This window comes from Callospermophilus lateralis, chromosome 15 (genome assembly GCF_048772815.1).
Source record: "Callospermophilus lateralis isolate mCalLat2 chromosome 15, mCalLat2.hap1, whole genome shotgun sequence".
NCBI classification, from domain to species: domain Eukaryota; kingdom Metazoa; phylum Chordata; class Mammalia; order Rodentia; family Sciuridae; genus Callospermophilus; species Callospermophilus lateralis.
In genome coordinates, this window is record NC_135319.1 from 45,894,583 (window position 1) to 45,910,870 (window position 16,288).

The 16,288-nt window shown below is 36.7% G+C and overlaps 1 protein-coding gene across 2 annotated transcripts in view; it reads left to right on the plus strand.

Annotated features, from left to right (window-relative positions):
- Positions 1-16,288, plus strand: part of Adk (adenosine kinase) — a 479,685-nt gene that overhangs the window by 16,640 nt on the left and 446,757 nt on the right. Inside the window, exon 1 of one of the 2 annotated variants that reach the window (XM_076834152.1) lies at positions 8,681-8,768. The exons of the other annotated variant lie outside the window; for it this stretch is intronic. Coding sequence (XP_076690267.1) covers positions 8,758-8,768 — 11 coding nt within the window. The 5' untranslated portion in view covers positions 8,681-8,757. Of the gene's footprint in view, positions 1-8,680; positions 8,769-16,288 lie in introns of those variants that run through there. 2 annotated transcript variants of the gene reach the window in all.

Consider the following 16,288-nt stretch of genomic DNA (forward strand, 5'->3'; position numbering starts at 1 on the left):
CTAAAAAAAAAAATATTAAAAAATTCTCTCTCTCTCTCTCTCTTAAAAAAAAAAAAACTGTTTTAAAATAAAATGTCCTTTTCATTATTAAATGATAGTGATATTTAGTTTTATAGTTTAAAAATATGTTCTTTGCAGCAGGAATAATTGGAAAGCACAATTGTACTGTACTTTTAGGTTGGAGGTTTTCTTCGAGTTTCAGAAATTTATATAGTTCACTGAAAATAAAGAAGCACTGTGTGGGTGTGCCTGGGAAGGGAGTTTTGCTAAAAACTCCTACTAAATAAAGTTCGATCTATCAAATGTGATTGTAGTCTTCAAATTCTTCTGGGAAGTAAATTGCCAGGTTACCTTTAAAAATTGTATTCTATTCAAATGTGTGATGTTAAAGTGAAATATGACATAAGAATATACAGGTAATAAAAGAAAATAATAAAGTTTTATGATTCCTTTTGGAGAAGAGAACTAATATGTTTAGCAACATTTCTTTGAATAACCTTGTCCATTCTGAAACTAATTAAAATTGATCAGCTCTTAAAAAAGCAATATGTATTGAGACACAAATAGACAGTTTTTCCTTTACTGTCTAATAAGAATTGACAAGGTCTTGAGATGTCACCAATAACACACTCCTTTGTGTTGAAGATTAGGAAACTGATGGTAAAACAGGTAATGATTTGTGAAAAATAGTACTGTTATTGATAGGTGCCGGATCAGAATTCCCATCTTTGGGCTGGGGCTGTAGCTAATTTGCAGAGCACTTGCCTAGAATGTGTGAGGTACTGGGTTTCAACCTTAGTACCACGTAAAAATAAATAAATAAATAAATAAATAAAATAAAAGTATTTAAAATATATTAAAAAAAAAAGAATTCCCATCTTTATATTCACAGGCTTCTGAACTATGTACTGTGGAACAATACTAATTTCAGGGAGACAAGTTTTAAGAAGTTTCTCTTTTTGAAGTATGATATAGATTGCTTAAAAAAGATTATTTTCATCAATTATTAAATGAGGGTATATATTTTAAGTAACATACAGGGAAAACACTCCACATTCATGTGATGGCAACTGAGCTTTTATGCACAATTCGAAACTGGTATTTATACTTTTAACTTTTGTGAAGTTGCAATTTAAAATTAACCAAGAAAATCAGAGTAACATTTTATTTTTGTTATTCCTGTCTTAAAAATCTTTAAACATGAAAAGATAAAGCATTTGTAAAGTAAATCAAATTCCTGTAAAGATAAGTGTAGTTTTGATGGTTGTTATTTTAAAAATACAAGGTTTTAGGCCTGGGAATGTAGCTCAGTTGGTAGAGCTCTTCCCTAGCATGTATAAAATCCTGGGTTCAATTCCTAGTACTACAAAAACAAAAACAAAACAACAACAACAGCAAAATCCCCCAAGTTTTAAAAAGAGTAGGAATGCTTGCATTTTAAAGTCATTTATAAAACACAAAATTTGCTGGGTAATGTGGTTGGTGCATGCCTGTAATCCCAATGAATTAGGAGGCTGAGGCCGGAGGTTCATAAGTTTGAAACCCGTCTCTACAATTTAGTAGGCCCTCAGCAGTTTAGTGAGAACTGTCTCACTAAATTAAAAATAAAAGCTGGGGTGGGGGGGGCGGCTAGGGTTGTGGCTCAATGGTAGAGTGGTTGCCTCACATGTGTGAGCCACTGGGTTCAATTCTCAGCACCGCATATTAATAAATGAATAAAATAAAGGTCTGTCAACACTAAAAAATATAAAATAAAAAGGGCTGGAAATGTGGCTTGGTAATTAAGCATCCCTGAGTTCAGTTCCCTATACAAACAAAAACCCTGCAAAATTTAATATTACAAAACTTTATGACTATAAAATTAATGCATAATAGGAAATTTGTAAGGTAGATCACTGGAAATAAAGTAAAAAGTTCATATAATTCTGCTTCCCAGAGATGACAACAACATCTAAATGTGTTTCTTTTCATATATATATGGCATGTATTTTTTAAAAATATGGTCAAGATCACATTCTGCATTTTTTTTCTTTGCTTGTTTTGTTTTTTTCATTTAACATTATATCATGAGCATTTTCCTATGTCCTGAAAAAAAAAAAACCCGTGGAAACATTTTATAATAGCTCCATAACATTCCCCTATAATTTAATTAATATAGGATATAATAAAAATTTGAGGGCTGGAGATATAGCTCATTGGTAGAGCGCTTGCCTTGCATGTGTGAGGCACTGGGTTCGATCCTCAGCACCACATAAAAATAAATAAAGATATTTTGTCCAACTACAACTAAAAAATATTAAAAATATTTGAGATGCTGGGGTTTTGGCTCAGTGGTAGAGGGCTCACCTAGCACATGCAAGGCCCTGGGTTCATCCTCAGTACCACATAAAAATAAATAAGTAAAATAAAGATATTGTGTCCAACTACAACTAAAAACTAAATTTTTTTTAAAAATTTGATATTGTTAATGCTGAAAAAAGTAACTGGATATACAAATCTTTTTTTCATATTAGCTTTTAAAAAAATTTTATTTTGCAGTATTGGGTATTGAACCCAGGGCCTTGCACATGTAGTGCAAGTGCTGTACCACTGAGCTACATCCCAGTCCTTTTTAAAAAAATTTATGTTGAGATAGGATCTCACTAAGTTGCTCAGGCTGTTCTCAAACCTGTCTCAGCCTCCTGAGTAACTGGGATTACATGCTTGCGTTAGCACACCCTGCATGTTAGTCTCTCTCTCTTTTTTTTTAAACCATAGTTGCCTGAAAAAATGTAGTTTTCTGATACACATTGCCAAAAAGCTTTCTAGAAATGTACTAATTTATACTCCCACCAATAATGTATGAGAGTTCTTTATTTATTGTACCCTTATGACAAATTGGTTATGTTTGAAAAGAACATTTCTATTATTTTGGGACCTGAAGCATCTGTTGAAAAGATTAGTAAGGGTGGATTCACATCTTTGTTCCGGAATATAGAGGCACTTAGCTATTTGGGCTTATCTCTTGGTTTGCTTTTATAGTGGCATATTAACCCAAGATTAGATATAATAGATAGAATATGTGCTTATTAATCTTACCAAGAGCAAACTATAACCCATTTTCCTTGATTCAGCTGTTCAAATTGAGAAGGTTAATGAAATTACAGATTTCAATTGACTACTTTTCCTTAAAGGGGAATAAGCTAGGCCTTTAGGAAAAGAATACATTTGAAATAAATTGCTTAGAAAATTGATCAAAAGTAGTAGTTACTCAGCAAGTGTGTGTGTGTGTGTGTGTGTGTGTGTGTGTGTAGATGAAATGCCAGATTCATGGGACCCCAATAGACCTCCAGGAGCCTAATTTGATGCAGTCACACAATGGGTCTTTATTGCAAGCTTGAGCCTGGACTCACAACCTTTTCCGAAGCAGCAGTCCCAGGGAGTGAGTCCCAACCGACCCTTAGTTCAGTGAGGATTTATAGGTTTTTTTGGGATACTCTGTGTCACAACATCACACAGCAAATCATTTCACATCGCAGGAAAGTCCAACAACAAATCTTACCATTGATTAGCACATTCACTGGCAGGAACAAGTTGGGTAAGGGTGATTGGTTGGTTCAAGAGGTGGATACATTTGATCTGATTGGTTAAACTTGGAGGGTTGCCTAATCATGTTAACAATCACCGAAACTACTAGGTGGGTCACCTGGCATTTCAGATATTTTCATGCTGATTGGTGGTTGCTAGGGGGTTGCTATGGTTCCTCACCCATGGTAACTGAGTCCAGGACACCTGGCGCACAGATCTCTCCTGTTATTTACAGACAAATAACTCAGCAGGGTGGATATGTGCCTAGGAGTGGTCTGTGGGTCTTTCCAAGGACAAGGGTCACTTCCCCTCCCTCTGGACAGGCCTTGAGGTAGAAACTGGTTTCTCAAAAGTGGAGTCACATCAGTTTCTCATGCTGAGAAAGACTAAGTGAAAGAAGGAATACATAAAACCTAGAAAAAGAGTAAGAATTACTGTGAAGCCTCTGTGAATCAAAAGAACTGCCTTTACCTGGAAAAATGTATCTTTACTTTGGGTCCCTACATCATTGACTCTGAAAGAACAATCACACAAGTCCTGTTTGTTGAAATATTTTTGTGTTTATATTTGCAGAAATGACTTGTATCTAAATGCATTTTTAAAAGAATAAGCTTTTTGAATGTTGTGATTTTAATTTAAAAAAAGTTTTGATTAAGTTAAATGCAAAAGGTCACTTATCAAAAATGAATTTGTAAAAAAAATCTTTGATTTGACTTCAGTTTGATTAAATATTTGAATGTTGCAGACCTACATGTTAGAATTTAGTATATTTGTTAAAAAAAAAAAAAACCCACTAAATTAAAATCAGCTGTTTGGTAGCAAAATTAAGGTTTTAAATTTATTTATTTATTTTTCCCCCAATGCTGGCTCAAACCCAGGGCATTGAGGTACTAGGCAAGTGCTCTACCACTGAGCTACATTCCCAGCCCCAATTTTTTTCAATCTTAATGCTAAAAATAAAAAGTATGAATTACCATTGTATGTTAAGCATGAACAAAAGCACATTTGATTTTACAGAAGACCAAGTTCATGTTAGCTTTAGTATCATGGTTCCCAGAGATGTAATTTTAACTAGTGTGATAATAATTTTGTTATTTTCTATGGACTCCATTAGACAGACACTTTACTCAGTTAATTAAATTTGAATCTTTGCTATGGCCTAAAAAATATATAACGGTTAAACTGGTTAAACTTAGGGTCAGACAGGTTAAGAACCAGATCAAGGTCACAGACCTAATAGGTTTCTACTCATTCTGACCCACAGATCAGAAGCAATTGGCCAGACTTTGGAACATAAAGAAACGCAAAACTTGGTGGATATGGTGGTGCTGGAGGCAGGCTGCCACATACCTGTAATCTCATTGATTTAGGAGGCGAGGCTGGAAGTTTGTAGTTCAAATACAGCTGCAGTGATCTTAGCAAAACCCTCAGCAATTTAGAGGGACCATGTCTCAAAATAAATAAAAAAAGGACTTTGGATGTAGCTTAGTGGTCAGAGTCCCCCATGGCTTAAATTGCAGTACAAAACAAACAACAACAAAACAAGCAAAAGTTTAGCCACTAACTCCTACTGAATCAAACCTGCATTTTAACAAGATTCCCCAAATGATTTGTGTGCATATTAAAGTTTGAGAAGCACTGCTTTACATTATACTGTGCCCCATATTAAAATTTAACTTAGATTTTATACAACTAAGGATTATTCCTGGCTTGATTTTAGTCCATGTGGATTAACTATTAATGTTTTCTGCAAGAGGAGGAGGGAATCTCTTGAATTGGTGTCTCCACCACTTAAAATTGCTATACAGCTGCATCTGTGCTTTGGATTCAGTTTAATCCAGAGGAACCATTCTGCTTCTGTACATTTGGTCAAAGTCTCATGATTGCAAGTATAGCCCAGTGTTTTAATGGACTTTACTTGTGGACTGAATACATCATGAATCACTCTAGATAGACGTTTCCCAAATTAAAGAGAATAAGTCTTAAGCCTAAAAACAGTGCTTTCTAAAGAAACTTGCAACTTTGGATTGGGCAAAGGGGAGGGAGGAAAATGGAGCAGGCATGGGGATAGGAAAAATGGTGGAATGAGAAGGACATCATTACCCTAGGTACATATATAATTGCACAAATGGTGTGACTACAATCAGAGAAATGAAAAGTTGTGCTCCATTTGTGTACAATGAAACGAAATGCATTCTGCTGTCATGTATAACTAATTGAGATGAATAAAAAAAGAAACTTGCAATCTTTTGGAATATTTGATGTTTTTAGATGGCTACCAGGAAAAGCAGATTTGTATAAATTGTCCATTTTACTAATTTCATTATGTGAATGTAATTATTCTGTTACAGGAGCAATGACAGGTTAAAAACTGAATGATAATTTAAGACTACAGAACAGTACTATTCTGGAATAAATATAATGCAAGACATGATTTAAAATTGTTAGTAGTCACATTAAAAAAGAAACAGTTTAATCTTAATATATTTTTCTAATCCAGTATATTCAAAATATTATTTCAACATAAATCAATAGAAAACTTATTATAGAGATGTTTTATGTTCTTTTTTTTTGGATCTAAGTCTTGAAAATATTGGTAAATGTTTATACTTACATTATTCTAGTTTGGATGTTAAAATTTCAATGGTTAAAAAACAAAATATAGCTGGTGAGGTGGTGCATGCCTTCCCAATCACTGACTCCAGAAGCTGGGGCAGGAGAATTGTAAGTTTGAGGACAGCTTGGGCAATTTAGCAAGATCCTGCCTCAAAATAAAAATAAATAAATAAATAAAAGGGCTGGGGATGTGGCTCAGTGGTAGAGCACTCCTAGTTTTAATCCCTAGTAGTGGGTGGGGGGGAAACAGTCCAATCAAAACAATAAAATTGTATTTAATGGAATGTAGGGAAGGAAAATGTGTTGATCCTTTTCTTGCACAACAGTTAAGAGAGGAGCATAACAATTTTTTTTTTTTATATTTTTGATAGTAGTTTTAGGTGACATGGAAACTGTAAGAATGAAGACCCAAAGACCTAGAGTGAACTATCCATTTAATGCTTATGTCTAATTACTGTGTAGAAATACAAGTGGACAAAAAGGATATGATTTAATGCTAATAGACTTAAGTGGGAAAACTTAGCAAGATCTGACCAGATTCTTCTTGTCCTCTCCCTGTAGCCTGCCTTCCTCCTGGGGATGGGGCAGGACCCTTTCTTAAATGGTGGTCTTTTTATCTACTATCAGACAAGGTAGCTCAGAGAATTTCTTTGTGGCCAACTCCAAGACAGAAAGGCAGGGGAAGATTTATTTTTAGGCTTTGTAGCTTGTTTGGGGAAAGTGATTCTATGACCTGCCTGAGAATTTCTAGTTTCTGCTTCCTGCCTTAAGTGGGATTGTGGGTGGGTATAGATGAAGAAAATAGGAGGTCAGAGGGAAACTTTGCTTCTGAGGCCTTCACATTTGGGTATGTTTTATGAACCCCAGCAGAAAAGCACATAGCTTCAGTTTTAACATTAAATATATTATAATTCATTTTTTAAGTTCCAGCAGCAACAATTTTATTTTTGGGGGAGTACTCTGGATTGAATCCAGAGGTGCTTTAACTGAGCCACAACCCCAACCCTTATTTTGTATTTTGAGACAGGATGTTGCTAACTTGCTTAGGGCCTACCTAAATTGATGAGGCAGCCTTAAACTTGTGATTCTCCTGCCTCAGCATCACAAATTGGTGGTGGGATTTCAGGCATGCTGCCAATGCATCTGGACCCATCAGCAACATTTTACTATATCATGGTGTTTGGTTTATTTTTGATGTATTTCAGAGATATGAAATAAATCATTATCCTCTATGATCAGTAAATGAGTGTTACTGCTAATAATATAAATGTTTAAATTTAGAGAACAAAGAAGAAATAAAGAAAAGCTATTTGGGACATAAAGCATTTACTAATTTTTCCCTCTCCTAATATTCCCAAAGTTAGAATTAATTTTCCTATTTAAAAAATATTTTTATTAGTGGTTCACAATTTCTTAATCCTGGACTGGGGTTGTAGCTCAGTGGTAGAGCGCTTGCTTAGCACGCATGAGGCACCACATAAAAAAATAAATAAGTAAACAAATAAAATAAAGGTATTTTGTTCATCTGCAACTAAAAAAAAAATAAATAAATAAAAATAAAAATTAAAAAAAAACAATTTCTTAATCCTTTAGCCGCATTGAATTTTAAGGTTAGAGTTAGGAGTTAGGGTACCTCCCGATCTGATCTTTTTCCTATGGCTTGTTTTTATAACCTGCGTACTTTTGAGGAAAGTGAGGTAATCTGTCAAGTGTGGCAAACAGGGTACAGTGGTGTTACTTTGACCAGACAGTGTAAAACTTTATGTGCATACGTGGATCACCTGGGAACACGCTGAGAATACCGGGTGTTCGGGTCTCATCCATCTAGGTTCTCATTCAGTTTAGAACCCTAGGTACCTCCATATTAACTAAAATGCTTTAAGTGTTTAAGTTCGAGAACATACAGGACCATCAGACCAGCAATTGACCGCTAAACCCTGAAAATTGGAATTTAGTACGTCCTGCTGCTATTGTTATGAGTTCGATTTCCCCCAGGGTTGAGGTTTCCCAGGCGGTTACGTTACTTCTGCAGACGGATTTTTCAGGTGGTTAAACCATATCGCGATTTGCCCTGACAGCCTCCCTTACCCCCGTACAGTTAAAGAGACCTGAGCTTGCCGAGGTAGACCATGGCCATGTGACTGCGAAGCCAGTTGCCAGCGGCGCGGCCATTTTTGAGGCGGGCACCCAACCTCGTGCCCTGTGGGGCGGCCGATGCTGTTACCCGGACTCAAGATGGCCACCACGCCGGCTAGCCAGCCCGCTGGCCAGCCAGCTAGTCCGCGCGCCTGGGAGCCGGCACGAGCCGCTCGGGCTGTCTGCCGTGGCCCGCGGCGCCCAGGGACAGACTCCAGCGGTCGGCCGGGGGCGGAGCATACGCCCTCCCTCCGCCCGCCGCCAATCAACGCACGAGGCCAGCTCGCCTGGGGCCGCCCGCGCGCGGGGTGTGTGAGGACGCGCTCTGGGTCGCGGAGTGCCTGAGCAGAGGAGCAGTTGCTGTGGTACCTGCAGCTGCCCCAGAGGACGCAGAGCATCGGAGCGAGCGCGGTGGTGTGGGGGCAGGAAGACGAAGTCATGTCGGTCAGGTAATGAGCGGGCGCCTGCTTAAACTGCGTCCTGGCTGGGCTTTAGCATCCCGACCTCCCGAGAACAGTTGCCCCTTCTCCTGGGCGGTCTGGAGGTTTTCTTTGCCGCCCACCCCCCTCTTGTTGGCGCTTTCTCCGCACTTTTTATTAGTGCATTTCTGTTTTCCCCAGAAGTTTTTGGGTCTCTGGCACACGGTGGTGTCCTGAAAGTCGCCGCTTGGTTGAGGTGACCCTCGCTCAGATTCCAGGGTTTGAAGCCTGCTTATATGTACAGTGGATTTCTCATGACAAATGTAGTTTGCCCCTCCTCCCCCGTAACCCAGGGCCTGAGGGAACCTGACATACACAATGTGTTACCATGCCTGTGTGTCATGCCTTCTGACAGAACTTATTGGTTGGTCATGAGCAGACCCTCAAATTTGACCTCTCTCTGCATGTTGGTTGCATCCAAGTTGCGAAATTGAGTGCCCCCAAAATGTTTTCTTGTGTCCGGAATTAGTACCGGATGGTTCTCGAAGGTACCATCTGTTTACCTACTTTTATTGGAGAGTCACAAGTGAAATGAGTTTTGTGAGATAATAGGCACATAACGCAAGCAATCGTACTTTTAAATTTTTGAGGATTTTTTTATGGTTAATGGTATTGTAACGGGCTTGTCCACTTTTTGCATGTAGCCCTGACTGAATGTTTAACTGTTGCAAATTCAACTGTTCACTAAAAGAGATAAATTGCTTTACCTACCCAGTGTTTGACCTGCCTCTTAATGAAAGACCTTGGTCTTTCATTGCTCCAAAGAAAGGGAGGCCCAGCATAAATAAGAGAAATAAGTTCATTTGAGGGTTTTGAGCATCCAGGGGCGTAAGTTGTGGTAATTAATTCAATAGCTTCTCAGTGGTAATTTTGATTACACTGATATTAAAGAGATGGCTGAAAACTTAATCCTCAGGTTAGATAAAGCAACATCTAATGGCATTGAAGTTAGACACTATTTCTTCAGTTGCATAGTTCTGTACTAACATAGACAAGGAATACTTATCTTTTTATGCAGAAGGGGAAACTCAGGTGCTGTAATTTGGAAACCCATATGAGAAGGTTTCACAGTAAGTTACATTGGGGCATGTAAATCTAGCTTTTAAATCTACCAGTGTTTTAGGATGAATTAGGATATTACTGTTATACTGAGTTAAAACCCCCTCTCTCTGCTCCTTCTTGCATTTCCATCAACACAGACTGCTGCTAATTAGGTGTGCTGGTCAAATGCTTTCTCTTTTAAGAATCAGTTCTTATGTGGATTCATTTTTTTTTTTTTTCCCTCCTTGGTATTGGGAGTTAAACCCAGGGGCTCTCTACTACTGAACTACAATCCCCAGTATTTTTTATTTTGTGACAGGATCTCTCTAAGTTGCCCAGGCTGGCCTAAAATCAGCAATTTCCTATCTCAGCCTCCTTAGTAGCTAAGATTATGTGTGTGCCAATATGCCTTGTTAGCAGTATGTATCTTTTAATGTAGGGGTTGAATGGTGGTTCTTTTCACCACTAATCTAAAAGTTAACAGTTATTTTGAAAAGCTAGGTAACTGATAATACAGTTCATTTATGCTTACTTCTTCTGATGTTAATCTGCATTTTATGAAGTCTTGAGCTATAATGATGTGCCTTGAAAAAAAGCTTTTTCAGTAGTTACCTAAACCATCTACTACATTTTTCACCAAAGAATTGAGACCAAGAGAAGTTTGAGTCCTGTGTGCAAATTAGTTAGTGGTAAAGTTAAGAATTAAATCCAGATCTCTGTAATCTAGTGCTCTGCATGATACCTTTATAAAAACAATATATTACTTAAATTTCCTGAAAAAGATGCTTCTATTAAGAACAAAATTATAACATGTATTGTGAGAGATCAATAGTGATTCTCTTGCTTTCCTTTCTTTGGTCCTACAAGGAACTTGGTAACTTAGGTTTAGGAGTAGGAAGGAAGACTATGCAACGTGAAGTGACTATATAGTGACAGTTTTGAAAGTTCCCAGTATGGACTGTATTTAATGAAGTTTTGTCTTATCTTTAGTTTTATCAATCATAATGTTAGGTATGTTCCCATTTTGTGCTCAGTCTAATAGTAGCCCACAAGTTAGATATTACCAACCCTTTTACAGGTGAGAATAGTAATTACAAGTTATCAGAATCTGACTTCATGTCCAGTGTTCTTGCTTTTATACCACTCTTAAAATGTAGCTAAATATAGTAATGTTTGACTCTTTGCAATGACTATGAACAAATATAGGATGGGAAATCACACCAATTGTCAACAGGTTAGGATCATAATTGAGGGCCTTTTTTAGTGTTATTGATTCCATTTCTTTTCTTCTCTGGAGATTGTAATGAGATAACTTAGTGTGATACTCATGTATCCTACAGTGTTTTTGGGTAAGTTTAAAATTGTAATGAAATAACTTAGTGTGATACTTATTTATCCTACTTGGTAAGTTTAAAAATGCTTTTAAGTTTTAAGGCATTTTACAAATGGAATATAGTCAGTCTTATTAAAAACACTTTCATGCATAAATCTTTTCTAATGTCATGTATAACTAATTAAAACAACAACAACAACAAAAAGATGCTAACAGAAAAAAGGATCAAAGCAAATAGGTCAAAATATTAAGTGATTGATTTTGAAAAGTGAGAACTTGGGTGATTGCCATTTTTCTTTTTGTACTTTACATAAGAATAAATGTCCTACCCCACCCCCCAAAGCACTTTGATTCTTTCTACTTCCTGACTGCCTTGAGGTGATTGGCTATGCTCTGCTGTGCCCTTCCACCATGACATTCTACTTCACCAGAAGCCCAAAGCAGTGGAGCTAGCCTACCTTAGACTGAAACTATGAACTAAAATAAATCTTTCTCCCCCCCCCCAAAAAAAAAACACCCACTTTGAAAATGGGCAAATATGAAAAAAAAATGTTAAGTTTTTAAACGGGAAACAAACTTACCTAATTCCCTTGCTTTACAGTTGAAGATGCTAAAGCCCAGATATATTGTGCTTTGTTCAAGTTCACATAAATAGTTGGAAATCTTAACTAGAAATAGATCTCTAGGTACCTCATTCAGTATCCTTTCTTGTGTAGCATTTAACTATCAAAACTTTTTTTTTTTTTTTTTTTGGTGCTGGGAATGAATTCATGGGTGTTTAACCACTGAGCCACAACCCTAGCTCTTTTTTATTTTTTTATTAGAAACAGGGTCTTGCTCATTTGCTTAGGCCCTTGCTAAGTTGCTTAGGTCCTTGCTAAGTTGCTGAGGCTGGCTTTGAACTCTCAATCCTTCTGCTTTAGCCTCCCAAGCTGCTGGGGATTACAGGCGTGTGCCTCTGCACTGGGCTAAGACTTCTTGATGATTTTGGACAAGAACTGTTTTCTTCCTTCCTTCCTTCCTTTTTCTTTTTCTTTTTTAGAGAAAGAGAATTTTTAATATTTATTTTTTATTTTTTTTTCGGCGAACACAACATCTTTATTTGTATGTGGTGCTGAGGATCGAACCCAGTGCCACTTGCATGCCAGACGAGCGCGCTACCGCTTGAGCTACATCCCCAGCCTTTCTTTTTCTTTTTTTTAACTGAAGATCTTTGAATAATTTTGCTGGAGATAATCTTTATCATTTGTATTTTACACTACTACATTATTATTGATGGACAAGTCTAAATTTCCAGACTGTAAAACCAATTATTCTTGGTAAACAACTTTTTTTAACACATATTTTTTAATTGTAGATGGACACAGTACCTTTATTTTATTTATTTTTATTTGGTGCTGATGATTGAACTCAGTGCCTCACATATGGTAGGAGTGCTAAGCAAGCACTCTACCACTGAGCCCTGGCCCTAATGAACAACTTTTGCCCTTTGTTATGTAAAGCAGATTCCAACTAGTCTTCATTCCGGAGATTATAGAATATGCTTGATAAATTGATGCTATTTTTTCTTTTCTCTTCTTTCCTTTTTTTTTTTTTTTTTTTTTTGATGCCAGAGTTTGAACCTAGGGCCTCCCAAATACTAAATAAACCCTTTATCACTGAACTACATTCACAGCCCACTTTTGTCATTTTTAATTGACCCAGTAACAAAGTTGAAACTTGAGTTAAATTCATAGACATAGGAAAATAAAGAATATCAGACTGGAAGAGGATCTAACAGTGTTTTAATTTTTTCTTTATACTGTACCTATGTCCAAATCGAAGTAACATAGTATAAGATAGAATTTACATCTTCCCAACTTGGGAGGCTGAGGCAGGAGAACTGCAAGTTTGAAGGCAGCCTAAGCAAGTTAGCAAGTCCCTGTCTCAAAAATATAAAAATGGGCTGGGGCTGTGGCTCAGCGGTTGTGGCCTAGTCCGTGCAAGGGCCTGGGTTCAATCCTCAGCACCACATAAAAATAAATAAATAAAGGTATTGTGTCTAACTACAACTAAAAAATAAATATTAAAAAAAAATATAAAGGGGCTGGGGATGTGGCTCCAGCGGTAGCACGCTCGCCTGGCATCCACAGGGCACTGGTTCGATCCTCAGCACCACATTAAAAAAAAAATAGATGTTGTGTCCACCAAAAACTAAAAAATAAATATTAAAAAATTCTCTCTCTCTCCTTAAAAAAATATAAAAAGAAATGGGGATGTATCTTAGTGGTAAAGCACCCCTGGGTTTAATCCCCACTACAAAAAAAAAAAAAAAAAAAAAGATCTTGGGCTCCTACTTTGAGCAGTTTTGAATAAGCAACACTATTTTAAAATCTTCCTCTGAATATTACCTTGTTTCCTTAACATCAGTGTCTAGACTGGTTTTGTACATTGCTTACAGCTCAGGTTGTGACAGGGAAGATTGGACAAATGCTTTTAGGAAAAGGAGTGTTTGCTATAGAGCTAAAGAGCCCTACTCTTTGGCCTGCCCAGACTGGTTGGGTTTGGTCTAAGACTATTCTGGGACTCTGCATATGACTGTGCCCTACATGATGATTCTGGAACCACTTCTGTGTGGTTTTTTTAAAGGTCCCTTTAAAAAGGCCTACACTGGAAAATTTATGTGGTCCATGGGTGGGGTCTTGGGGTATTTTTCCTCTAACAGTCAAAGACTTTGAGGTGTGTCCAATAGACTCTGCCAAGCCACTCAGATGGAGAACATTTATATGAAGACTAAAATCTGGCTGTTTGAAACTGTCTTTCTTTGTTGTTTCCTTGGGAGCATTTAAACAAAATTTTTAAACTCATTTCAGGACCTGTGGTTTGTTTTTTTTTTTTTTTTGAGAATTGTAAATTTCAGATTATTGCACAAACTTTTTTTTTTTTTTTTTTTTTTTTAAAGAGAGAGTGAGAGAGGGAGAGAGAGAGAATTTTTTTAATATTTATTTTTTAGTTTTTGAACACAACATCTTTGTATGTGGTGCTGAGGATTGAACCCGGGCCGCACGCATGCCAGGCGAGCGCACTACCACTTGAGCCACATCCCCAGCCCCTGCACAAACTTTTTTATGTTTTGAAATTCTTAGTTGAGCTTCTAAAATAAATGAAATTATTTCATTTGTGAAATATTTTGAAGAACTAAAACGGGAATCCTTATGTGCAGTGTTGTCAGCTGTTAATGTTCATATTTATAAATAGGTCATCTTTGTTTGAAAACACATACAAGATTCTCTAACTCCAAATCTTTCCATCCACAGTATTGCTACATTTAAACTGAACTGTTAAAAAGATAAAACTGGAAGCAAAATGACTGTTTGAATGTTAACACTTTCTTGCAACATTTGTTAGTAGTCATGCCTCTTTATCTCTTTATGGCATCTTAGTTTTAAATTGTTATTTTTGAGAATATAGTAATAAAACATAAGTATGGATTTTTAAATAGAAAAGCCAGCTTTTAAATGGGATGACCATCTGTCTCAGTTTGCCCCAGATAGTCTTGGTCATGCCTGATATCCAGACATGATATTAATAACTTCATTTATTCTCAAAAGTGTCCTATTCAGATAATAAATTAGCTAGCCACCTACTTACATAGCATATTGTTATAATAGGTTTTAGTTGTTGAACTGTTATGTGAAATAGGGACCTTAAAAAAAGGAAACTATCTATTTTGGCTAGATTTGGATTTTTTTCATTGGTCAGACATTTTTGTATTAAGAGGGAGTTTTAAGTGTCTAGTATATTGTACAAGGAGGTACAGTATTCTGAAGTTTGAAATAATTTATTTGCTATCTTGCTTTTAGAAGGTTATATAACTTTGCTGTTACTGTTGTTTTTCTTGTCTGTTAACAGAGATAACAACAATACCTACCCTACTCAGTTGTTGGGAGGATTTAAAAGAGAACACATAAAAATGCTGAAAATAGCTGTGTTAGTCTTCATGTCATTCATTTGCTCCTGAATGTTGAATTTTAAGTGAATAAGTTTAGGGGAAATTGCTATTTAAGTGGGCATTTGTAACTTTTTGGATGTATTGCTTTAAAGGAGAGCAGGGAAATAATGGTAGTTGGAACTATATGTTGGGTTGAAATTTTGGGGGCAAGAGGGGCTGAAATTTAAACATTTTATTTTTCAGTACTGGGGATTGAACCCAAGGGCACTTTACCACTGAGCTATATCTCCAGTCCTTTTATTTCTTTATGTTTTATTTTGAGAGAAGGTCACACTGAGTTTCCCAGGCTGGCCTCTAACTTGTGATCCTCCTGCCTCAGTCTCCTGAGTAGCTGGTATTATAGCTGCATCTGGCTAAACCTAGTTTGTATGCTAAAAATAATGACCTAATAAAATGTGGAAAGATAATACTGAACCAGAGGGAGAAGATAAAATATATTTGAATATGCAAGAAGTGATAGGGGTTAGAATGCAGAGGGAAATAGGATTGGCTTTATCCAGTTAAGGGACTTCATACACTTTATTCTTATCTATTCACTTTTCACTTTTTAATTTTTTAATGCCCAAAGTGTGTGTGTGTATATGTATATGTGTGTGTATACACACACACACACTATATATATATATATATATATGATAAAACCATAGATATTTATCTCACTGATTTTTTTTTCTTTTCTTTTTGGTTGTCCTGGGGATTTAACCCAGGGCTCAGACATGATAAGGAGTACCTACTTACAAGCTATGTCCTCAGCCCATCTCACTGAATTTTGGTAATAAACTTACTTGTGGGGGCTGGGGATGTGGCACAAGCGGTAGCGCGCTCGCCTGGCATGCGTGCAGCCCGGGTTCGATCCTCAGCACCACATACAAACAAAGATGTTGTGTCCGCCAAAAACTAAAAAATAAATAATAAAAAAATTCTCTCTCTCTCTCTCTCTCTCTCTTTAAAAAAAAAAAATAAACTTACTTGTGTAAACCACACTCAGCTCTGGATATAAAGTGTGTTTATTTCCCTACAAAGTTCCTTCCTGTCTTATTGTAGTTAGTCATGTTCCCTCCCCACCTAAGCAACCATTTTCTGACTTGTTATCATTAATTAGTTTTACCTGTTCTAGCACTTCAT